Source organism: Chenopodium album, chromosome 2, assembly GCF_948465745.1.
Source record: "Chenopodium album chromosome 2, dcCheAlbu1.1, whole genome shotgun sequence".
NCBI lineage: Eukaryota > Viridiplantae > Streptophyta > Magnoliopsida > Caryophyllales > Amaranthaceae > Chenopodium > Chenopodium album.
In genome coordinates, this window is record NC_137835.1 from 82,701,798 (window position 1) to 82,726,341 (window position 24,544).

Below are 24,544 nucleotides of genomic sequence, written 5' to 3' on the forward strand. Positions count from 1 at the left end.
TCATGAGATTGTGGGATTAAAACCCTTTAAAAGTATTTTGAAATGGAGATTTTCTTATCCTTTAGTTAAAGATATTAATGAATAATGACGTAGGATGTGGATAAACATATTTGCGATTACATTTGTAAGAGTAGATTTTATGGCTTGCTTAGGCGTCTTTGCTTTAATAATAAAGATGTGACCACCTAGAAAAGCCACAAATTCATCAATGTTTTTAACTTCTCATGGTATTGTGTAAAACTCTTGGCTAATTTATAATTAAAACTGCATAAATAATTAACTAAAGTTGCATAAAACACTTGTTAATCATGCGAAAATATTCTATTAAAACCTAATATAGTATATATATTAAGCTGGTTATCTGATTAGGTCTTGCAATTCATTGACTGACCCTTGGTTAACCTGTTGATTGATATACACTTGTTCAATTAGGGTTTACAATTGTCAATTCCACCAATCAATTTTGCACTGATACACAAAATAGCAATTGAATGGTGAAAACAATATGAAAATGTAGCATTCCTTCCCCCCGAATTTGGAAGATTATTCAATATTAGGTAAGCTGAATATATGACTGTTTTCGCCTTTACAATCCAAACAGAAGAACATTTAAAACTGATATCCTGGACAACGATACTCCTCTGCGGATACAATACTAAACTACAAAAATACAGTGTTTAAGCAGAGCGAACAAAATTGATCTTCAGCTCTCTCCCCTTTCTATTCCAAAAGAAAAAAATGATTCTTTTGTAGACAGAAACAAGAAAAAAATTGGGCAAGTTTAAAAGAAAATGGCAGGGGAACTTCAACTATAGAAGATAAGATTCAACAACAGTTCGGCCAAACTTCTCCTGAACGTCTTTTGGAGTTTCGATCTGTGCAAAACGCATAACAATAAACAGCAATGAGGAAACAGTGATGAGGATTCCTTGACCATGGGAGTAAAAGGGGAAGGGGGAATTGCAAGCTAAATCTACTACTCACCGCATTTAACGCTTGGAAAAGAGCCTTGACAGTGTTATGTGGATTCCTTGAACCAATAACCTAAACAGACAAGAATAATACACGTTCATAAACAATGATATATCCACCAGAACGGTATTGAGAAGGCAGGGTCAATTGATCTAACAAAATGCATCATTAAAGATTTTAAATTTTATTTCCCTGTGTTTAGTTCCTTAAAAGAGAAGTTGGGGAGAAAAAGAAAAAGGGGGAACAGAAGTGAGAGGAGAAGAATAAGCTGAGGTTCTTTGAGGAAAGTATTTTCCACCATTTAGAAATCTATGTTCAACTGAAAATTATCGTGTTCATCCTTTTGCAAACAGCCAGCAGAGAAGGAGAAATCCTGTGTTCTTGGAAAATTGGAAAATGATTCCGTCCAACCAAGAGAGCCTACAGGCCCTACAGTGTAATAGCTAATAAAGCTGAATAGCTGATACATACCTTTGATTTGACATTTTTAAAGCCAGCCAAGTTCAAAATTGTGAGTACAGTTTTGCCAGCCTTCATTCCCGTTGCAGTTTTTGCAGGCCATAGATAGACCTAAAATAGCATTCAGAGCATAATATGATATTCAGTGAGCATCAGTTCACAGCTAAGTGAAGTTGTAAGCAAAGTGCCAAAGTACGAGTACAAGATTGCAAGAAAAAGAGAGAGGGGGGAGGAACCTTTGTTTTTTTGTATGTAGTCTGTATGGCATGTGCAATTGTATGGTCCTCATATCTATCAATATAATGGAGATTCTGAAAGCATTTCTCATATGCCTGTTCATGTAAACAAAAATAATAGTCAGATGACATCCAATAAAATGGCATTACTACAATTCTGCTAAAAAATACGGTGGTAAAAAATAAACTCAATTATAGCAAGTCACAATAATGAACCGGTAAATGATGGTTTATAAACAGACAAAAAATACTTATCTAGCTCAGTAAACAGACATACAATACTACTATAACATCAAATGCCAGGTTAAATGAAGAGCCAGTCATAGTTTATGTAAATTTCTCAATAACAGGCAAACATCCAGTACATATAGGTGCTTCCTCAACAACACCTCAATGCATAATCTTGTCGGGTCCAAAAACGTAGTATACATTTAGTCATGTAAGTATATAACATACATATTTTCCATCTTGAGATAAAAGGCTCCCATTTCCATTCCATTATAACTATTGGTGTTGACTGTTGAGTAATCTAACACTAATACTAACACCAACACCAACACCAGCACCAAAATAGTGTAATGGTATAACACTAAATATGCATCATGATGGAATGTTGGTAAGTAATGAATTTGGGAATAGTCAACAATGCCAATGAAGATGAAAGCCCCATGCAGCTGAAATGCCAATTTGGTTATTAATGGAACCGTCTCTAGCAGTTTTTACTATCAAAAATACAACATACCAAACTAGCCACGTAATTGAACCAAACTCATTCTTAGGACTTTATAGGCCTATTGATAAGCCTCTTATGGTTCCAAACCAACTTATATGACTCTAGAGGACACCCCACACATTCACTTCAATTTTCAAAATTGGCCCAAAAGCGTGGATTATATACTTCAGTTTTGAAAAAATTTAGACTTTTTTTTGGAAGTCTATTTGGATTGTTGGAACCATCCACTTTTGCTTTTAAATTGCCTATTTACCCGTTTACAACTTACGCGAAATTCATTAACTTAACGCCACCAAGAGGACTTTATATGACCAACTAGTGGTCAGCTGGTCATATATGGTTCAAAACAATGTAATATGACCCAATATGCATCCCCTAGAATCTCGAGTTTTTTGGACATTGGGTCCCAAAACCTCTAAATTAGTCCTAAGCGTGTATAACCTTCAATTTTAGACTTTTCCGCACCAGGAATGAAAAGTGGAAGGGTTCCTCCCATGGATTCCACAACACCTTGGGAACAGTATGCCACTAATTTTAACTGGATCTTAAATTTAATTGTTGGAGATTTATTATTTCAAAAATGTAAAAACTGGCAACAATTAGCTTGAAAGAAAAGTTAATACCATGGCCCTTGATAGCCAAGTGCATATCAACATTACACACTTCCCGAGTTCTCCAACTACAGGAAAATCGACAAGAGCAATTCCTTATTCAGACTACAATACTGTATAACATGACTCATGGCCTAAATTACAGCAATTGTTAACTGTTAATTTAAAGTTGCATATGGCCATGCTTATGTGTCAAACCTGACAATCAGAAACTAAATAATGGGTTTAGGAAAGTAGTTCACGACAAATTGTAAACGTATTTAAATGAAGGAAACTTGCATTGACAAATTAAACAAGTCATCAAAGCCAAGCTAGAGAATCATTTAGCAACTTAATAACATACCTTCTGAAGTGCAATAGGTATTGCTGGACCTTTTGCTTTGGCATAACCAACTACACCATTATAATTCCCACATGCAATAATTGCCGTGTACTTGATCACTTGACCACCCTAGAGCGTGAAGCCCAGTTAGAGAAGAGATTATAACCAGCTAAGAATAGAAAACTAAAAGAAGGATGCAATTATACCTTTGTTACTTTGCATGTCCGGTTCATATCAATCAATTGTGCATCAAAGCCCTGTAATTCAATACCAAAAAGTCACTTCGTTGAGTGTCACATACACTATATAGAACAAGCTATGCAATCTTTGTTGTACACTAAAATTTCTGTCAAAAGGACACGAAAAAATGATTTGACACATCAAACTACTACATTACAGCTGCAACTCGCCACCAAATTAAGCTACAATCATTATTATATAACTAGCATCTATCCAGCTAATTTAGTTTACATTTACTTCCCAGGCAGAATACTGTCAGGAAAAATAAATCCCCATATCAGTAGGTTGTACCTCATTCAAGTACATGTGATAATTATATGCGCTGACAAGATTTCAACTAGAATTATGAACTGAAAATTTTTCATAGACGTTTAAAATATCAGACTGAGATGAGAATATTAATATCATAAGAATAATTTTTAAGCCAACACAGAAGAGCGCATTGTAAGCTAAAGTCACTGTAGGTTTTTTTTGCAAAACTTCTGTATAAGGTGGCATAGGAATGAAATATCAGTGTGATAAAGACGATGCTGACACTTACTTTCCTATACATTGGTCTTCTCTTCTTCTCTGTCAAGGAGTTTCTCTCCTCTGCAAGATCTCTAATTTCTTCTTCCAAAAGTTTTCCTTTCCTTCCAAATGTATGATCCAATGCTGTTAATTTTTCTTCTAGCATTTTGTCAATAGCATTAAGCTTCTCCAGAAGTATATCGTCTCTCTCTTTCATGTCATCAAACTCTTCTTCATCACTATCATCGATCCTACCTTCTATCATTGACTTTTCTCTCTCAACTTCACCATCATGGACGACTTCTGCAGAAGGCAATTCCTCCCTGTGTATAATTCCATAATTGGCAGGATCTTTAGGATCGAAAGTTTCCTTCCACTCCACCAACCTCATAGCCCTGTTCAATTTCTGGGCAAGCAGAAACTTGTCTTTTCCAGTGGCTTCCTTGAAACGATTGATCAATTCGCCAATGACTCTGTACTCCAGTCGGAGACGGAAATGCTTCTCCTCAAACTTATCAATCTTTTTCATCCATTTCAAGCCATCATCAAAAGTTCCTGTGAGATAATTGATAATTTAAGCACAACTTCATAAAGTCATGCTCAATTCTCATGCATAGACAGAAGCCAAGGCCACACAGGTGACATATTTTGACTCTTACACCGTCCAATAAAGCAGATCCTAAATAAACGGCACACATCATTTGGGGAAGAGGGGGGGGGGGGGGGGGAGGTACTTTTAACAACTCTAACAATATTTCCCTCTTACAAAACTGGAATTTCCAAAAAAATTTGTGTACAGTCTCCGGAGATATTTGGTTCAAGTGCTGAGGGGGCTTATACATTTGACCATCTCAACCTCCAAGCTCCTGTTTTTGGTAAAACATTTTCTAGGTAAGAGCCTTAGAAGTTTGTGTCTGAACAGCCGTTCATTAAAAGCTACTAGCTCAAGTTTATTGTTTTCTTTTTTAAAAAAAAAGAATAAAAAAATAGGCAAACTCAAGTTTATTGATTCCGAAAGCTCTTGACACCTTTAAACAGTTACAGCTCACAACAGCGCTAATACAAACAGTTTGTCAAATATTCGTAACAACTAGCTGGCCAAATCATCAATTACATTCAGCTGTTTGTCATTTCATATTATAGCAGGCCCAAGTTTGATGATAAAAATGGACAGCAAGATGGTAAGTGATCAATTATATATGTTAATTGTTTACAAAAATGTCTCTAACTTACCAATTCTAAGTATGATAAAACTACATAATAATGCAACCCAGACTTCAGCAATTATTCAAAGTAAATTTTTACGCAATAATAAATAAATAAATTACAACTCCTTGGGTTAAGCAGACCATATGCAGAAGTTGAAAGCCAATACACTTTCGAGAATTTTGAAAAAAGATCATAAATATACTTTCTTACATAATTGTCCACACTCCACATTAGTTTCTGTATCTCCAATATTTCCACATAGCTACTACAATTTTTTGTATCTATTTAAGCAACAATCACATGTTTCATATAGGTTTTGCTAAGTTCAATGCATGCATCGACTTAGGAGATGATATGAGCTAATAAACTAACAAGAATTGAAAGAATTTAAATTTTCAGGTTCTGATTAATCAAGGCAAGGGCAGACATTTAAATTCATAAATAGCAACAACATATTGCACTTAGCTACACAAAGTAACTATGCGTGGTAACATACCATACACTGAATTTTTTTACCACCCCAAGAAACCATTCTTCAGAAATGTAAGAAGATAAATTAAAATTTCCCTGTCCTGTTTCCACTATCTAGCCTCTATAATCAATAGAACCTTCATGAAAGCATTGCAAGCTTTCATAACCCACAAAATATTCATAACATACAATACAATCTTTTTGAACCCACTGCCTCCAATCCCAAATAGCTACACTAAGTCACTAAGGGATGCCTTTTTTGAAAAAATCCTTCAATCAACTAGCTAGCATATTACTCCAGAAAAGTATTAACAACATATTTATGAAAAATTCAATTATTGTCCCTGCTAACACAACATTACAAACTTATCCCAAAAGGTGCTGTAATAGCAATTACAATAGCTACTATTGCCAAAGATGGTCCAACCCTACTCAATTTGACAATTTTCCATATCAGCACATTATTGCAGCAATTCCCCAAACGAGGCTCTAACACCATCTAATAGTTACTATGACACCTAACAACAATAACAACATCTACCTTCACCAAATAGGGTCTAATACTACTCGATTCAAAAGGTCCTAACTTACAAAGCACCAATAAGCTTCCCATACAACTAAACAACAGATTGTTAAGACATTCAATTATTATCCATATTAACCAACAATTCCCCGACGGGGCCCTAACACCTAACATCCAAGTATGCAACAGCTACTACAACAATCAAAATAGCTACTTTCAACACAGAGTATAATTCTACTCAGTTGGTTGAAACACTATCTTATAACCCCAATCCCGTTGATCCTGGTTGCAGTAATTGGTGTCAATTTGTAGATCCTTCAATCAACTAGCATAAAACTCCATACAAGAAACAAAAATACCATCTAGACTTTGAATTGCAGTCCATATTAATAAACCATTGCAATATTTCCCTAAAATGGACTCTAACACCTTTTACACCTAAAATCCAAAAGCTACTACTAGCTACATTCCCCCAATCATGGTCTAATCCTACTCAATTTTTTTAAAAAAAAATCCCAACTTTCAAAACAACTAATCTAGCTTTCTACCCAACTAAACAAGAGATTGAAAAGACATTACAACATTGCAAAATTTCCAAATTTATCACAATAGCTACATTTGCCAAACATGATCTAATCCGACTCAATTCAAAACCAAACTAGTTCTCAAACCTTAATTTTAAACAGAACAATCGAAAAAATGATAAGCTAAAAGCATAATCAAAATATAAACAATAGAAAAAGAGAAAAGAGATCATACTTGAGGTAGCAAATTCCTTGAGCAACTCCTGATAACGATTAAACTTCCTTTCAACCATCAAATTAAACTTCCTAGTCTCCTCTATAACTTGAGGATCTTCAGCTTCATCATCTTCAGAATCCGAATCACTATAATCATCAAAACTGGGATCCCATTTCACCTTATCATGCATACCATAACCCTTTGCTTCTTCCTTCTCCAATTTCTCAATCAAAGGATTAACACCCATCCAATCCTCCTCTTCTTCAGCTACTTCATCAACGAAAATACCCGCTTTTCGCTTCTCCTCTCTCTCATCATGCTTCATCCTTTCTGCTTTGTTTTTCAGGTCTTGGAGTGCCTGCGCCATTTCATCTTCTGTGTGGTTGTAATCGCAAAAATGGCGGATTTGCAGAGGAGATTTGAATGTGGGTATTGAAGAAATGGGTCGGAGGAGAGAGAATGTACGATAATGGTGATGATGATGAGAGGTTGAGGTGGGTTTAAGGGTTAGGGTTTTGGTGGAGATTAAGCGGGAAAGCCATGAAAATGGAGGTTTGCTCATTGTGAACTCTTGATTAACTTTATTGGGGTTTTGGGTTTAAGGATGGTTTTACTCCATTGTTGAAGTTTTTCTGGGTGTGTGAGTTGAAGTTTTTGGGAGAAAGAGAGAGAGTGTTTAGGGTTCAACTGTTGAAGGAAGTGAGTGACGAGAGGACGATGGTTGGCTCAGTGTTTGGGTTGATCAGAATCTGGGCCCAAATTTTAATAGACTCGGACAGACCCTATGAGGATGTGAAATTAATTAGGCGGAGGAGACGAGTCGAAGTGACATTGGGTTAACAACATCTTGACTCGTCTTAATTTGAGAGACATGACGTGAATAATAAACGAGGCAAGATGTAAACTTGACTAAGGTGTGACATAAGGCGTGGTACGAGGGTCGAGGGGTACAAAGGTATGGAGTAAGGCATGAATGATATGGGTTTGGACTTTGGAGCTTCGGACACCAAATAAGCTTCACAAGGTCTCTTAGAACATGAAAAACCACCTTGATAGATAATCTAACCTTGTTAGGCTTGAAAGTTCTCCATACGACTAACTTTTTTAATGTCGAAAATTCAAGTAACTATGGGGAGTACAGTTCGAAATTATAAAAGATTAATTGTTAGTCACATTAAGATTATTTGGTGGTGCGAGACAGGTTTTAAACTGGTTATATTGATAGCTGAGACATGTTGAATGGTTCCAACTACCCAAGTGACCTCCCAAGCCCATGTGAGGAATCATAAGAACCTTGTTCTCTCTCCTCTACAATTAATTTTTTAACACTGAAGGCTAAAATCCGAGTTTTGACCATTTTAAAGAAATCATCAATTTATTCGACAATGGTTGCTTGATATTCAATTACTCCCCTGATTGATTAGTTTTTATACTTAGGGCCTGTTCATATTTACTTATTTTCAGTTCAGTTCAGCTTCAATTAGTTCAGTTCAGTTCAGCTCCAATCAGTTCATTTCAGTTCAGCTCTTAATTTCGCTCTCTCATAAAATATTCATTTTAGCTTAGTTCAGTTCAGCTCCAATCAGTTCAGTTCAGCTCAGTTCAGTAAATATGAACAGGCCCTTAGAGCATCAATAATGCATTGTTTCTTATATGGTAGTTCTTATTCTCTCTCTTGTTCCACATCATCATAAATTCTTATTAAGCTCCACCCTTCATATACCCAAAGAAATGCACTAGGTCTTAACACTATATCTTAATCTCTCTCTTCTTTCTCTTTTGGAGCTCTTTTGCATGCATGCATTTGCCATGTGTAAATGTTGGAGGCTTTCTGCATTTCTCTGAATTTGCTCTGCCAAAATGCAGAGTTTCAGTGGATATTTTTATCAAAACGCACATACATTATAGTGGCACCCATGTCGTTTAATGCCAACTCATCACCAGTTCTTATTTTCAAGACCCATTGCTTATTTCAGAATCCCTTAACACAATTTCTAAATTAGAAACTCCCATTTCTCACCTAAGAACTAGCTCTTATATTTTCTATCTCCTTAAGAACCATCTAAGAACCCCCCATTATTGATGCTCTTAGTATCATAAGTTCATGACACATTTGATTGACTTTTATGCGGTTTATCTCGTGTCTTTAATTTGTGAGCCATTGGCTAACTCAGATAAACGTCCTATTTGGAAAGATGGTCTTACGACAAGGGGCAGGACTGCAGGCAAGCCATAAGCTAAGCTCCACAAATGCTCGAACAAGTCAAAGCAACTTAGCCATGTTATCCAATTCTGCACTCCACGTCTCCACAGGAAATATTCAGGAACACTCTTTCAACATGTTCATAATTCAGAATTCAAATGCTTCCAATTATTTGACTTGAATTATTTAATCACGAGACAAACAAGCGCTTTTCTCTCGTCATCTCAATTCCTTACCAAACTTTCACCTGCAAATCTTCTCAAAAAGCTCCCATCTTTACATTAAACGAACAACCTTATTGATTTGATCACCCAATTGCCCACCAACTGTTCGACGAATTGCCTCAAAGAACAATTTTTATTTTTTTTCAAAAATGGAACATCCCAATTATACACCCTCAAATTTCATATCAGTTTACTCAAATTTGCCAAAGCCATTTGAGGATTCAAGCACACAAGAATTAAGTGATGGGAAGCAGAAGCCCTTGAGTTTGTGGCCTGGAATGTATCATTCACCTGTAACAATAGCATTATGGGAAACAAGGTCTAAGATTTTTGAGATTATGAATGACCCTTCAATTGATCATCCACCACAAACCCATTTGCTTACTAGGACTCCTGCTCAATCTAGGATGACTGTTTTGTACAATTTCTCTTCTGATTTTATCCTCAGAGAGCAGTACAGGGATCCTTGGAATGAAATGAGAATTGGGAAATTGCTTGAAGATCTTGATGCCCTTGCTGGTACTATCTCTGTTAAGGTAAACCCAAATTTTTATTTTTCGATTGTCATTTGTATTTTTTTTTGGTGTAGAGAGGTCTGAAAGAACAATGATGTAGACCAGAGTTGAACTCGAGTATTTGGGTATGACCCTAGACTTTTACCAACTAAGCTAGCTGGCATCCGGTTCAATACTCTATGCTGTTGTTTGTTCTTTGTAATGCTACTTTCTTTGTTTAGTTGGTTTGCAACTCTAGTTGTTGATTGTATTCAGATATTGTTGTACTGTTGTGTCATGAGTAAATAATAAGGGCTTCTATTACTTAATTTGACATAGAATGCATTGCATGTTCCACATTCATATATTGTTCTGAAGTCAAGGATGCCAAGTACATATGGGGTATATTTTCACTGTTGTGTAGGCTACAGCGAACTTTGCCCTTATCATTTCAATTTTCGCAGGAATTATGCCACATTATCGAAAGAAGCCATCACCAAACCTGTTCAAAATTTGTTTTTGTTTTGTTTTGTTTTGTTTTGTTTTTTTTTTTTTTTTTTTTTCCCATTTTCAATCTGACCAAACACTCATAAGAGCTGAACTTAATCTTTTTGTCAAGACTCATACTACACCTTATTTTGAAGGATTCTTCACTTCTGGTTAGCTTTGGAGTTTGGATCACTTTCCTTGCTTCTAGTACTGCTGGTTTCACAGAACAACTTCCCTATAGGAGAACAGCCTGTCTTACTCTAGCCATTGCACCTTCCTGTCTATCCCCTTAAGGCCTTAATTACATAAATATATAGCTTTTTTCATCCATCTACTGTAGCTGGTTACATCTCCTATCATGTCTTTACTTATTAGCATTAGTACTTCCCTGATCATATCCTTACTCTTAGAGTCTTAGTTTACCTAATATTGTCTGAAAATTAAGTGACTTCAACAAATGTTTTGACAAACATGGCTTCACTATAGTGTGAAGCTCTAGCTTCTAGGATGACAAAAGAGGAGGAGCTTACAAATTACAATGTATTGCAAGATTCCTCAAGGAGATAGGAACACAAGAAGGACAGTTTCCAATCTGGATAAATTTAAATTAGAGTTGTAACTTGCTGAAGAGGGCGAGAATGCTGTTTGATGAGACTAAACAAAACTAGTTAGTTGGTTAGAAAATCTTGCCAATCCAATATTGCTTAGATGGCCTTTTTAGATGATTAGCCAAAGCTTACATGGTAAAGGAGGTTGATCTTGTTTGAACATCTTTAATGATCTATCATGATTATGAATAGAATTTTTACCAATCTGTAGGTTCAACCCCACAGCCATTCAAATATCCATTTATATCCTACCCCTTAAAAAGCTAGATCCTTTGCCATTTATCTTAATTTGCTCACATAAGTACATAACCCTTAAAGATTTATTATCAGCCCACCTTAGGGTTCACAAGTATTATCAATATGTATTGCAGGATCAGCAAGAGTTGCTATCACAAGTATTGAAGTTGCAACAACAGGATATTGTCCATTTTAAGAGCCTTAGGGCATCCATTTCCCTACGACCCTACCGCAAAATAAATAAATAAAAAAAGGCCATCCATTTTAAGAGCCAAGTGCCTGCTCAATTGTATAGGGTGGAAAACAAGATGATTTGAGTAGCTAGCAAGCACCCATTCAAGCAGCCGTTCAGGTTCATTTGTAGGACTAGCGGGTGACCTTCACAATGAACCATCCACCGCCTCTTATACGATATGGGATCATCTCATATATATTTCATTGAATTGAGCAAAATTTTCTTCCTTTGTTAAGGTTTACCTTGGGCAGAATGGTGCTTCAAACTAGATAATTCACTAAATCCGCAGACCGCGGTAAACTCTTGCTTTGATTGGCGGACAACAAATCATCATGGAACTTGTCATCTATATGCAATTGTCCAAGTCCTTCTTTCACAAGCTCTAACCTTGATAAATGATTTGGTACCACAATCTCAGGCCTTTTCTTATTTTTCACCTCAATGTCGAATTTTAGTAGCAATAATATCCACCTGAGCAATTTTGAGCCTTTTGGCTTCACTTCTTTATGAACATCAAATATTTGATTGTCGAATGGTTGGTGAAAACAATTGTTTTTTAGCGACAATGTAAGTGTGGAACTTCTAGGTGGTGGTGTAATTCCTCAATGCCTCGTTGAGCGCTTCACCCGCATAGTATTTCAAGACGTTCGGCAAGCACTGATTCAAATTGTCACTACAATTTCTAAGCAGATTTAAAGCTCATTAGAGGATGCTCAATGTCAGGAAGAACTTTCAACAACTCTTTCAAGGTTCCAGTGTTCCATGTCTCCTTGGTATGCTCAATGTCAGAAACCCATACATATTCAATGAATTTTGTGTCTAGTATCTCTTGTCTGTAACTTGCTGGCTATCGAAAAAATCAGGAATGTTTAATTCCTAATTCTTGTGAAAATTTTCATCCACCCTCACAGACTAGAGCTATAACTTTCAAAATAGGCTGCACTAGGGATCTTCAGGGTCTTCTGTCAATCCCTCATCTGCGTTGAAGGGATCTTTTATGGATTGGAGGATGCGTTGAAGGGATCTTTTAGGGATCTGAGGAAATCAATGATGGATTTGAACTAACCCATTATTCTAGGAGACTTAGAACCTTACAGGAGACATCCCTCCCATTTACTGTTGGCAGTTAGAATTTCAGAATGATCTAACAAACAAGCTGTAACCTTCACTGCTGGCCTGATGAATCTTGGGTTGTGTTTCTCCGATAATCCTGTTAGCCATAACAGACATAACACCTAAGTATACTTCTTTCTATCTTTCTAAGATTTAGTTTTTACTAGGAGAGTTTGATGTGTGTGAGCTACATCTTTCACTGGATTCATTATTTGGTCCGGTATATAGATTCTGCGGTGACAGAGGACAAATCATTTTCAGCTTCACCATTTTAATAGATTTGATTCCATTTTATGACTTACTAAAAAAAAAGCAAAATAACAAAAAATAACCAAAAAGAAGGAAAGCTTTTTAGGCTTTAAGCAGCTTAACTTATTAGTTAAACATTTTCTATCAAGATCTTCCCTGAAGGTATTAGTATGACTTAACTGTCAGCAAGGATAACAGAACGGTAGTTGAAAGATTTTCATGCACTCTGATCGTAGTACTTGTATACTGGTGTTTACAAAACATTGATGAGATATATCTTTTATATTGTACTTGTACATTTCCCTCTGATAGTAAAAACCCCCATTCTCTGAACCTATTCTATTTTTGGTGGTTCAGCATTGCTCTGATGACGACTACACTACAAGACCACTGTTGCTGGTCACTGCTTCTGTTGACAGGATAGTTTTGAAGAAGCCAATCAGTGTAGACAGTGATTTGAGGATATCTGGATCAGTCATATGGGTTGGGTGGTCTTCAATTGAGATTCAACTGGACGTTAGTCAGGCCGTTGAAGGTACTGATAGAATTTTGCATCTGGTCTCATTGTAGCCTCTGGAGTGCACTTTATGAAATTAAAACTGGCTCGAAGATAGATTGAATTTGTAAATTTGTTAGGATAATTGAGCATGTGAATCTCTGCTTGGTTTAGTTACACTCCTAGTCCAAAACTAACATTTCCAACCCTATTGGCTATATAGAAACCAAAAATAGCCAGTTACAATAATTAGCTGCTATTAGCATGGGATTGCCATCACTTAGTAATAAACCCATTACATTTCCATTTTTCTGATTCAACACAAAAATATCAAAAGTGCTAATTTTAATGTATTAGTACAATATATGCCAAATGCTCAACATGTCTAGATCTACTTAAAATTTATCTTTTTAATATAACTGTCTTATGCAGGATCATTTGCTTCAGATTCAGTTGCTCTTACAGCTAATTTCATTTTCGTGGCCCGGGATTCAAAGACACGGAAAGCTGCTCCAGTTAACAGGCTCTCTCCTGAAACTGATAAGGAAAAAGTTTTGTTTGAAGAAGCAGAAGAGAGAAGCAAATTTAGGAAAAGGAAAGGAGGTTTAAACAAAAAGGATTATGCAAATGGGGAAGTAGATAGATTGGCAACTCTTTTATCTGAGGGGCGCATCTTCTGTGATATGCCAGCATTGGCAGATAGAAATAGCATTCTTTTGAGGGACACCCGTCTTGCAAACTCTTTGATATGCCAGCCTCAACAGAGAAATATCCACGGTAGGATCTTTGGAGGGTTTCTGATGCATAGAGCATTTGAGCTTGCATTTTCTACAGCATATGCATTTGCTGGTGTGAGGCCTTCTTTTCTAGAAGTTGATCATGTTGACTTCTTGAAACCTGTAAGTAATCTTGTTTGTTTGATGATCCTTACATTAGTCTGACATGGATATCCTAATTTTCCTGGTTGTGGATTTGTTGTCCCTGACTCTTTTTTTGTGGAAGTCCCAAATTGAATTTGTGCCTTTCAATTACTTGACATTTATCTTAGTTCTTTATGGAAGCTAAGAAAGTGATATGATTAGTTTGGAACATAGAGAAGCTGATGCATTTTTTCATTCTGTGACGTGCAATTAGTTGTACGAAGTAGTACTCTAATTTTGGTTCTGTAAACTACTTTAAGGGCTATGATTAGCCGACTGCAAAAACTGCATTGTAAATTGTTAATCTCACTACTGAGTACCGAGGCTGCTAACATATTGTTTTGCCAACAACGGGATATATATTTTGTCATCGTTCTTGTCAATATTCATCCAGCTCTACTCTTGAAACTGTCTGTTTTTTTACTTGAACCACTGCATATTTGAGGAAATCTTATAGTAACTGTGATTGAATTCTTTGATAATATTTTCATGCAGGTGGATGTTGGTGACTTTTTGCGTTTTAAATCATGTGTCCTTTACACAGAATTGGAAGATCCAGAAGATCCTTTGATTAATGTTGAGGTTGAAGCTCATGTTACAAGGCCTGAAATCAGGTCAAGTGAGGTAAGCGCGACTGCACGAGTAATAATAATTTATTTGATCAAGTGTTAGCACATATTTACTAGAATATCCTCGTGCATGTTCTGAATTGGGTTTTGTTTATCTAAATTTTGATTTATTGAATGATTGACAACTGTTTAATTTATATCCATCTTGCTAGTTACACTAGGGGGTGGATATTGGGTCAATAATTGCTTAGTAAAAATACATACTAAATTTGTTTTATTTTTGTGATAAGAACGTACTCCCCCAATTCTTATTTTGTTCTACACTTCTACCTGTTATGCTTCATACAATTATTCGACCCAATATCCACCCTACAATTATTACACTTTCGGTTGTGTTTGGTAAATAGCTTCTTTGAGCAAATTAGCTTATTTCACCAACATTAGCTTATTGACTATTAAATAAGCTAATTTAAGGTGTTTGGTGAAAAACTTATTAAAAGAGCTTATTCCACTAAATAAGCTTCTTTTAGAAGTTTTTTCAATTAGCTTATTTAATATTATATACAAAATGACACTTATACCCCCGCTTAATTTAAAATCCTACATAAACACTTACCCCCACAATTAGCTTATTAGTCATTTCACATACTCAAACAACTTTAAACAATCATCTATTTACCAAACACTTTTATACAATCAGTTAATACGATAAGTTAGTCAAATCAGTTAATACAATCAGTTAGTCAATATAAGCTAATACAATCAGTTTCAACTTCAACTTTAACCTTTTCACCAAACATGGCCTTACACTCACTTTATTCACCTATATCTACCCACCCACCTTTTTTTTTACATTCTCTCTCTTTAATGTGTCCTACTTTATTTAACACCCAATCACCTTTTTCCAATAGTTTTTTAAGCTGCGTATCTATGGTAACCAAGTAAAACATAAAAGAACGGAGTGAGTACTTTACACTTGACTCATAGGTAGATCTATCTTGAATAATCATAATTTTCTTGAACAAATCCACAATAGTCTGAATATGATTAATTATTAGACTATAGTGGTCATGTGGTTGGACATAGGAAGTTGCATTGCCCAGGAATGAAACTGTAAAAAAAGTTGTTTGATTGATAGCAGGAAGAACCTATAGAGTTACAGGATGTACTTACCTAAGTAGGCAGAGTTATGCAAGTCAATTTCCCAAATTTGTTGGGAGTAGAATTTCTTAATAAATGTTTTTGTCAATCAGATAGCTTGATTTTTCTACTTCCCAAGATATTTTACATCTTGTGTTTTACTTTGTCAACTAATTGGCCACTTAATGGTCCATTTTCATGAAGACAAGCAAAGCTTATTCCCGTTTCACTCGGTGTAGCAGAATGATCCAATTTATCTAGCATCTTCCAGTTAGAACCTCGAAACTGAGCATACTGTGATGAACTTTTGTTTTGTGCCTGTGTGATCTGTTAGACACATCAATATCATGCCTAAGCCATTATTTTGCTTAGTTGCTTGAAAGTTTTTATTGATCTGCATAGAATCTATGATACAGGTGTCCAACACATTCTACTTCACGTTCACCATCTGTCCAGAAGCGAAAGCTGAGAAAAACAAAGTTAGTATCCGTAACGTTGTAGCAGCCACCGAAGAGGAAGCACGTCATATTATAGAGCGAAAGGATGCCAAGGCTTTGCAAGTTAGCAAGTGTTCAAACAAAAATCTGACCAGCATTATTGAAGAATAAGGGTTAGAAAATTGCTCACTGTATTTGTTTATGTATGTCTTCGTAAAATGACTAACTTCAGAATATGTGATGCATTCTGATATCATTCACATGTTTCTGCAAAAAACAATACAACAGAACCACTTTCTTATACCTTTATTTATTGGCATTTTTAACCATTGTGTAGCAGCTGTATGAATTTGCACATGTTCATGGATCAACTCTTCTATATTTTAAGAGTTTCAGAAATTATATGAAATTGTCTACTCCTTACAAGTATATCTTCAGATTCTCAAGGCATCTTTAATTTATTGGGTGATATTCACTTGTTTAAAGTATATTTTAACTTGTTAAGTTGACCTTTCTTTAGTTCAAGTCACATCGTACACAATTGTATAGACATTTATGGAATATGAAATGGCTTGAGCAAGTTTCAGATGGTACGATAGTCATATCGTGAGATTGTCTCATACCAGAATTTTTCTATAGACATGTGTTACAGTAAATAGTAAATTCAGCCAAGGTCGTTGATTTAGAGGTCCTTTCGCGTCTAATTTGATCATTATTAAGTGAACTTTACTTGTATAATTATTTTTGCTACCCAAGGATGATTAATTTGTCAAATGATAAATACAATCATCCAACAGAATAAACGTACTGGTTTAAGGACACCCATCAACCCACACTCAGAGTGTTAGAGTCATAACTCATAAAGAGGCAATAAAGATACTTAATGAGCATTTATATATCCTTTAACAAGTTTTATGAGGACAAATCAAAGGTATGTTTACAAAAATAATTATGTCACCATTAACCAAATAGATGAGTAAAGCAACAATATAAAGAGGTGGACATTAAAACTTCATCACAATATAAAGCATTTAAAAGGATAATATGCCAAGTCAAAAATGTGGTTTGGTTGATTTGTTGAGAATAAAAAGTACTCTAGTTGTTGCACATTCTCTCAAAACAATGCATGTTCTTTCCATCTTAGGGTTGAACACTTGGAAGGTGGTTACATGACACATTGACACACCATCCTTCTTTTTCTTTCTCTTTCTCTATTTATTTTGTAATTAATTATTCTTTTTATTTTGTAATTAATTTTTACATAAAGTTTTTATTATTTATTTATCTATTTATTACCATTGTAGAAAAAATGGGACAAAAGCTAGCATAAAAAAAGGAGTAAATGCAACCCATGCCATAGCCCAAGTTGTGCATGTTTGTCTCTCATCCTTGATCTACATTATTTTGTCTACAAATTTAAAAATTATGGCTTTCCCATGTGCTTTATGGGTGATTGGGAATTTATTTTTATTTGTCTTCTTGTCCTCTTCTAATAAATAAAAAATTAATAATAATTATACAGTAAAACTGTCTAGTATTTTTGACAAATTGGTTGTTCTGGAATATTCGCCCATAATTATTGACCCTTTAACTATTTTCATGAAAGGGAAGTGAGAACTTACATCAAATGGTAGAAAAAAAGACAAGATTTATAAGAAATTACAGTGAGTAAAATAAAATAAATAAAATTCTAAAATAGAATAAAAATTGTGGGTACTTCCTCCTTATTTTGACCTGTATCCATTATTAGAACAAATCAGTTGATTTCATAATAGGGTACTTGTTTTCCCCAAAAAAAAAATTAAAAAAAAAAAAAATAGGGTACTTGTTATCTTGTATTTGTACTTTATATATTGTACATTAGAAATTTCTGCTCCTACCAATTATTAGTTCTCACACAAATTGGAGTGATTTTAAAAAAATTATGCATATATATTAATTGTAAAATGCGAGCAAATATCTATGTTTTTGTCTTGGCCATTGATGAATTATTATCAATACAGCATGAATCATCTATTCTGGTACCTCCACTACGAGATCAAAATCAATTTCCAAAATTATACTTATATATAATAATTACAAAAATATGGAAATTACATATAATTAGATGTTAAAAAAAAAAAAAAAAAAAAAAAAATCCTGCAGGCTAGTTTCTTTATACAGAGCCTCTCTACCAGGCTAACATCACCAACACTACGGCGAAAAATCTTCAACAGAGGAGCTAGACTGTCTTCTCCCAGGAAAACCAGGCAAAACTTGGGGGAGGAATGGATTTACTGGAACTGGGAGCATTGGGTTTACTGGTACTGGAAATTTATGCGCAGAGCTGACTATTGTCCGTTCATTTATCATCCCGACTTCCTTACAAACACGCTCTAGGACTGAAAGGAAATCTCTCACTACCATGAAGATTCTAAATGGATGAGCTTCTTCCTTAGCCGAGTTTCCGTGGAAATATTCTGTTATCTCCTTTACGAGAGAAAGAGCCACACTTTCCTGGGCTTGAACTCTGAAGATTTCTTCTTCAGCCATTTTCATGAACTTCGTCAGTGATTCAGAAAACTTTCTGTTACTTTCCTGGGGAAGTGTTTGCTCATTTAATCTGACAATCTCACCAATACTTGCAAGACCTTGAGTAAGCTTTGCAACATCATTACAGAGAGCATCAGAGTCCATGGCAGCAGCTTTTTTGACATTGGAAAGCTCTGAGCTGAGACTCGAGACAACTTGCAATCCTATCTTCCGGCACTTGGCTTCATCATTTGAAACATCGTTGTTGGCAGTGGATTGGCGTTGCCCTTCAGTTCTAGTAATTTCCTGCACGACAAAGTGCAGAAGCGTGGTTTTGCCATCAGCACCTTTGACATCGACAAGCTTGAGCAATGTGTCAAGCTTGAAAGCATGAGCATCACCGCGGTTTGTCCCAACATTCATGCGGTTCCCTGTTTTTAGGACTGCTTCTAAAAGCTTCAAGAACATTCTACTGCTCCGCAGCTCATCACATGCTACCTGTTGGACACAGATGAGTAATAAGCCGTGAGTTTGACAAGTTTGAAAAATACGATGGTAGGCCAATCAAAGGACAGATAAATGGACACAGCATAATTATTAATTTCCCATCTTTATCCAGCAGCAACTAATTGTTCTACTGTATCCCAAAAGGGTTTAGCCACACAAAATCTCTCCCTCAAGTTTACTTATTATCCAAAACTTTTGATTAGCTGTCCAGTCCTGTTCAAGCTTAATCATCTTACAAACTTCTTTACTCGTGATTTTCAAACATGGATATTCAATTATATGCCTCAGCCAATCAGAAATAACAAGATTGTCATAGAGTGGACAATTCACCTGACAGCCAACTAGCCAAGACTAGGCCTTTCAAATGAAAATTTTAGACCAAAATTACCGTATTGCAACCAAGCATTATATCTATACAAGGTATTTGGTATGCAATAAGAAACAATAGCTGCATTCCATATCAAGAACAATGGATCAACATCTCTGTTTGTAATGGCCATATGGGTAAGACTATACGCACAACATAATATTGATGTACATGTCCTGTATGTCAAGATAAAATGATATTTCACTTTTGTTATCTGTTTATCTGGACCTATTTCACTCCCAGCCCGACACTCACAAGGAAAATCAAAATTCACTTTCATCACAGAAATCCATGAATAGGTTCAAAACAAAAAATACAAATTGAAGGAAGAAAATCTAAGATGAAGAATTACCTCAAGCGTTTCAAAAGATTTCTTTAGGTACTCAACCTCTGACTCAAAATTGGTCATGTACAACATTGCTTCCACCCTCTTGAATGCAAAAGGTATATCAATCACGGCCTTTAAAAACTTCTCAGCATGCCCAAGCTTGACAGGTGAATCATCTTTGTAATCTTTCAGTTTGCGTTCTTCTTCCTTAGATGGTGCCATCTTCAGTAGACTCTCTAGAAGCTCTGTTCCGAGAGTCTCAGCATTACCTGCACAAAATCAATCCTATTAGCTTCCATCCTATTATATGATTTGACGCATTATTCACACTTCACAGTAGAAATAAACATAATGTCAATAGTGGAAGAAATCTAGATGATATATTCAACCCTTCTAAAAAAAAAAAGAAAATACAGAGTCGCGTTACTATTTTCTATGCAGATCATACTCAACGAGTGAATTTTCTTCCGTAGTGGAAGCAGCCCAAGCATGTCAGCCTCTTCCAATTTTCCATATGGTTTTCTTTCAATACACTTCATGATTGGACCCAAAGTTATTCTTCCCATTTCAGAACATTATCTGATTACAGTCATATAAGGAAGCAATCTAGACCAAGTATTGTAGCCATCACTTGGCCTAGGGCGAAAAAAACTACTTTAACAATAAAATGCTTCAATTTTCGCAGCCAAACAGATGAACTGCCATCAGAAATACCACCTTAGGTCCTTAGTCCTACTATGTTACTAGTGACATCACAAACTTGTATCTTCCATCTACCACAAAGCGAATAGTTCATGCCCACAGCATCTAACCATCCAAGAACACTGCCTTTCTTAAGAAAAAAAAGGATCAGCCACCATTTCAAAAGTTCACAAATCCACCTTTTATGTGCATCAAATCTAATTGCTTGCCTCAAAAACAGAATCTATTGACCCATATGGAATCGGTCCCAGCAAATATAGTAACTTTAACGTTATTGGAACATCTTTATTACCCCTTTGATCATATCAAGATGGGAGCTTTCTTAAACAATGAATCTCAAACTTCTTGCACATATTCAGAGAATCCAATGCTAGCTTCGGAAAAGCATTCCACCAACGGACACAAACGTATTATGACAATTAGCAACAAATTCGAAGTGAACATAGCTCGGCTCAACAGAACTCTTATGGGCACAAACAAACACAATCAACACACAATTATCAATCTAATGCAAGTAATTAAAGATAATATACCTTCCAGAAGAGCCTCACAAACTTCCTCCATTGTCACATGAAGCGCCCTTAACAATATGGCAATATTCTGAGCTTTCTTTGGATCAAGTACCCTATTCTCTTGTGCCGATGAAGGTTGAACATGCTTTCCCGGTGTTTCCTTCTGATTCGAATTAGGAGTTTTTACTACGAACAACGTCTCGATCATTTCCTCATTCAATCTGCACACACAAAAACACCAATTACATCATCATCAATATAATTAATACGAGGATAAACAGCAAAACCTAACAAAATTATAATATACAGTAATCAACTAATCATTCTATAAACAAATGCAACAGAAATTTTACTTGAACGAGCTTGATCTCATTTGATCCCACACCATTTCCCTATCTGAACTCGCCCTAACTTTATCCCAATGCAATGGCTTCAACTTCGGCCTCGGCGTGGTTTCCTCACTTCCAGAACCTTCCACCGAGTATTCACCCGCTCGCTTCTCAACTGCCACTGGTCTAGGTGGTGGAGTCGAAACCGATACAGACGATTCACTCATAGGCGGTGGCGGAGGTGGTGGCGGTGGACTCTGAGACCTCCTCATTGGTGGAGGAGGTGGCGGCGGCGGAGGTGGTGGTGCAGGTGGTGCAACACCGCAGCTAACCCTAGCAGGCGATGAATTGTTCAGCTTACTAACATCTGGTGATTTCGACGAGTATCGAGCTGAAGCATTCGAGTGATTCGACAATGGCGAAGCGCAGTAAGATCTTGAGGATTGTGACGATGAAGCAGATGATGAGATCGGAGATATCGGCGAAGGAGGTGAGTGAGGTGAGATTGGAGAATTCGACATTGTGGTTGATTCTGGTGATTCCTTTCTCTTTCCTCCGCCCAAAAACGCCGGTAGTTTCAGTGATGAAAGCGGTGATTTCCGACTCCGAGTGCTTGAAGCATCTGACAACGCCGGCGATGTCGGTGCCGGAGAACGTGGTTTTCGACCTAAAACGCCCCATTCTCTCTCCTCCGGCGACATTATCCCAATTTTTCCGTTCAAAGGTGATAATCTCGGCGATTCTGGAGGTGAATTCATTCTACTTGAGCTCGAATTATTCGACAACAATGGCGATTCCTCTGCTTCCTCTTCTTCCTTGATCGGCTTCATCTCTCTTTCCGGCGAAGATGTGAGAGAATACGGCGGTGAGAATGTCATCTCCGGCAATGGCGGCGATGACACCGTCGCAGAAGGTTGAATTTGCATTGTGATGAACTCTGGTGAAGATTTAGGGTTTGTAGACCTGTCCTTCGGACTCGCGCTCACTCCAGGAGAGATACTGATTGACGCTGATCGAGCTGGAGAACCACTGCTCGACGAAGACGATGATGACGACGAAGTATCTTCAGAGTTAGCTCCTCCGCCATTGTTGAGTCCTTGAGCTTGAACAACAGCTGCAAACACTCTTCTAGAATCTGATCCACTCTCTCTCCCACTTACAGAACCTCTTGGTGAGTAAAACTCCTCTTGATCTTCTTCAACTTTCTCTCTTTCATGGTTGTGTTGTTGTGTTTGTTGAGTTTGTTGCTGTTGTTGTTGATGATGATAGTAATGTTGTTGTTGTTGTTGTTGTTGTTGATGATATTGATATTCTGATTGATGCGGTTGTTGCTGCTGTCCACTGAGATTTTGCTGCTGCAATCCACTGAGATTTTGCTGTCGCCCGCTAAGGGGCGGCAGAGGGTGGAGCTCGGGGGAGTCGAGTTTTCTCGGGCCGACACCCCTCCGAGCTCCACCCGAATTAGCTGCTCTTCCTCCTCCACCACTACCATTAATGGTAGTGGAATCAACCAAAGTTCCCAAGTAGAGGAACTCCGAGCTATTACTAGACGGATTCCTCAGCTTGGGAGGGCGAGGGGGAAGAGCAGCATTACTATTAAACGACCCGCCCCCGTTCGTAGTCTCCGATCTAGACGTAGCCTTATCATTATCAAAACACTCTCCTCGCCTCCGGCTTCTCCCCCGAAAGTAAAAGAACAGAGCAACCGCGGCAATGACAACAGCCGAGAGCGATAGCGCGACAGTAACACCAATGAGCTTCTTAGAAACAGGCTTAGAGGAAGGAGAATGAGGGAGAGTGAGGGATGAGATGTTAGCAGGGAAAGAAGCAAAAGGGGATGCCGGAGTAGTGGTGGTTGACGACGGCGGAGGCGGAGGAGAAGGGTAAGTTGGGAAGAAGGGTTGATCAGGGGTGGGCGGCGAAGTAGGCGTAGGAGGTGGCTGAGAAGGTGCAGGGGAAGAATCAAGTGGGAAGAAAGGCTGGTGAAGGATCCTACGGTTGAGATGAAGTGTAGGAGAACTGTAAGAGGGATTAGAACCGTTGGATAAGAAGAGTAGAAGGAAGAAGAGGAGAGAGAAAATGGTGGGCATTGTGGGATTTTCTCTCTCTTCTCAACACATTCAGTTGAGTTTAGCTTTCTCTCTCTAAAAGGAAGGTGAAGGTGAAGGTGAAGGTGAATGTGAGTTAATGAAGATGAAGTTGGAGAAAATGGAGATGGTTGGAAATGAAATGTGTGTTGGAATTGTTTTGAGAAGTTCCAGCTAATATTATGCTGTTTTTTGGGTTAATGAGGAGGTTGAAGAGAAATTTGAGTCAAAATTTGGGGAGTGTAATGTTTTTGCCTTGTTCTTGTTGTTGGGGGGTTTTTTTTTTTTTCTCTTTGTTTTTTATTGCTTTTTTGTTTTTTCACTTTCATTCACTACCCTTTTCACACTCTTACCTCTTGCTCTATAGGGATTAGGGTTGAGGTCTTGAGGATTGGGGGTTGGATTGGTTCGGGTTAATCATATTCTTCATTAAAATTACTCCGTATTATTATCGCTTTCATATATTAATGGTATACTTTTGGTTTATACTAATTTCCACTTTTAGCCACTTTTATTCATAAGAGAGATTGTTACAGTGTTATATTATTTGGAATTGGCTATAAGAGTCTGTTCTCATTGACTGAACTCAGCTGAGCTAAATTAAACTAAACTGAACTGAATTGAACTTATTAGAGCTAAACTGAACTGAAATGAATATTTTGTAAGAGAAGGAAATTAGAAGCTGAACTGAACTCAACTGAACTGAAAATAAACGTATTAGAACAGGCCCTAAGTATCACCACATAAGTGTGCTCAAGTG

At 36.8% G+C, this 24,544-nt stretch overlaps 3 protein-coding genes across 3 annotated transcripts; 1 reads left to right on the forward strand and 2 right to left on the reverse strand.

Annotated features, from left to right (window-relative positions):
* Positions 1 to 506: 506 nt before the first annotated feature.
* Positions 507 to 7,750, reverse strand: LOC145590547 (uncharacterized). Its single transcript, XM_081647002.1, has 8 exons — positions 7,046 to 7,750; positions 4,115 to 4,638; positions 3,540 to 3,590; positions 3,355 to 3,462; positions 1,668 to 1,763; positions 1,444 to 1,542; positions 985 to 1,044; positions 507 to 875 (listed from the first exon to the last, which is right to left on the reverse strand). The coding sequence occupies exons 1-8, from the start codon at positions 7,587 to 7,589 to the stop codon at positions 810 to 812; spliced, it is 1,548 nt and encodes a 515-aa protein (XP_081503128.1). The 5' UTR covers positions 7,590 to 7,750; the 3' UTR covers positions 507 to 809.
* A 1,518-nt stretch (positions 7,751 to 9,268) lies between these two features.
* LOC145590563 (acyl-coenzyme A thioesterase 2, chloroplastic-like) lies at positions 9,269 to 16,780 on the forward strand. The gene is made up of 5 exons (XM_081647003.1): positions 9,269 to 9,990; positions 13,237 to 13,414; positions 13,808 to 14,274; positions 14,791 to 14,919; positions 16,421 to 16,780. The coding sequence occupies exons 1-5, from the start codon at positions 9,604 to 9,606 to the stop codon at positions 16,610 to 16,612; spliced, it is 1,353 nt and encodes a 450-aa protein (XP_081503129.1). The 5' UTR covers positions 9,269 to 9,603; the 3' UTR covers positions 16,613 to 16,780.
* Positions 16,781 to 18,295: 1,515 nt separating this feature from the next.
* Positions 18,296 to 23,826, reverse strand: LOC145603793 (formin-like protein 1). Its single transcript, XM_081659780.1, has 4 exons — positions 21,722 to 23,826; positions 21,390 to 21,589; positions 20,179 to 20,423; positions 18,296 to 19,450 (listed from the first exon to the last, which is right to left on the reverse strand). Exons 1-4 carry the CDS (start codon positions 23,785 to 23,787, stop codon positions 18,635 to 18,637), a joined length of 3,327 nt encoding a protein of 1,108 aa, XP_081515906.1. The 5' UTR covers positions 23,788 to 23,826; the 3' UTR covers positions 18,296 to 18,634.
* Positions 23,827 to 24,544: the final 718 nt, after the last annotated feature.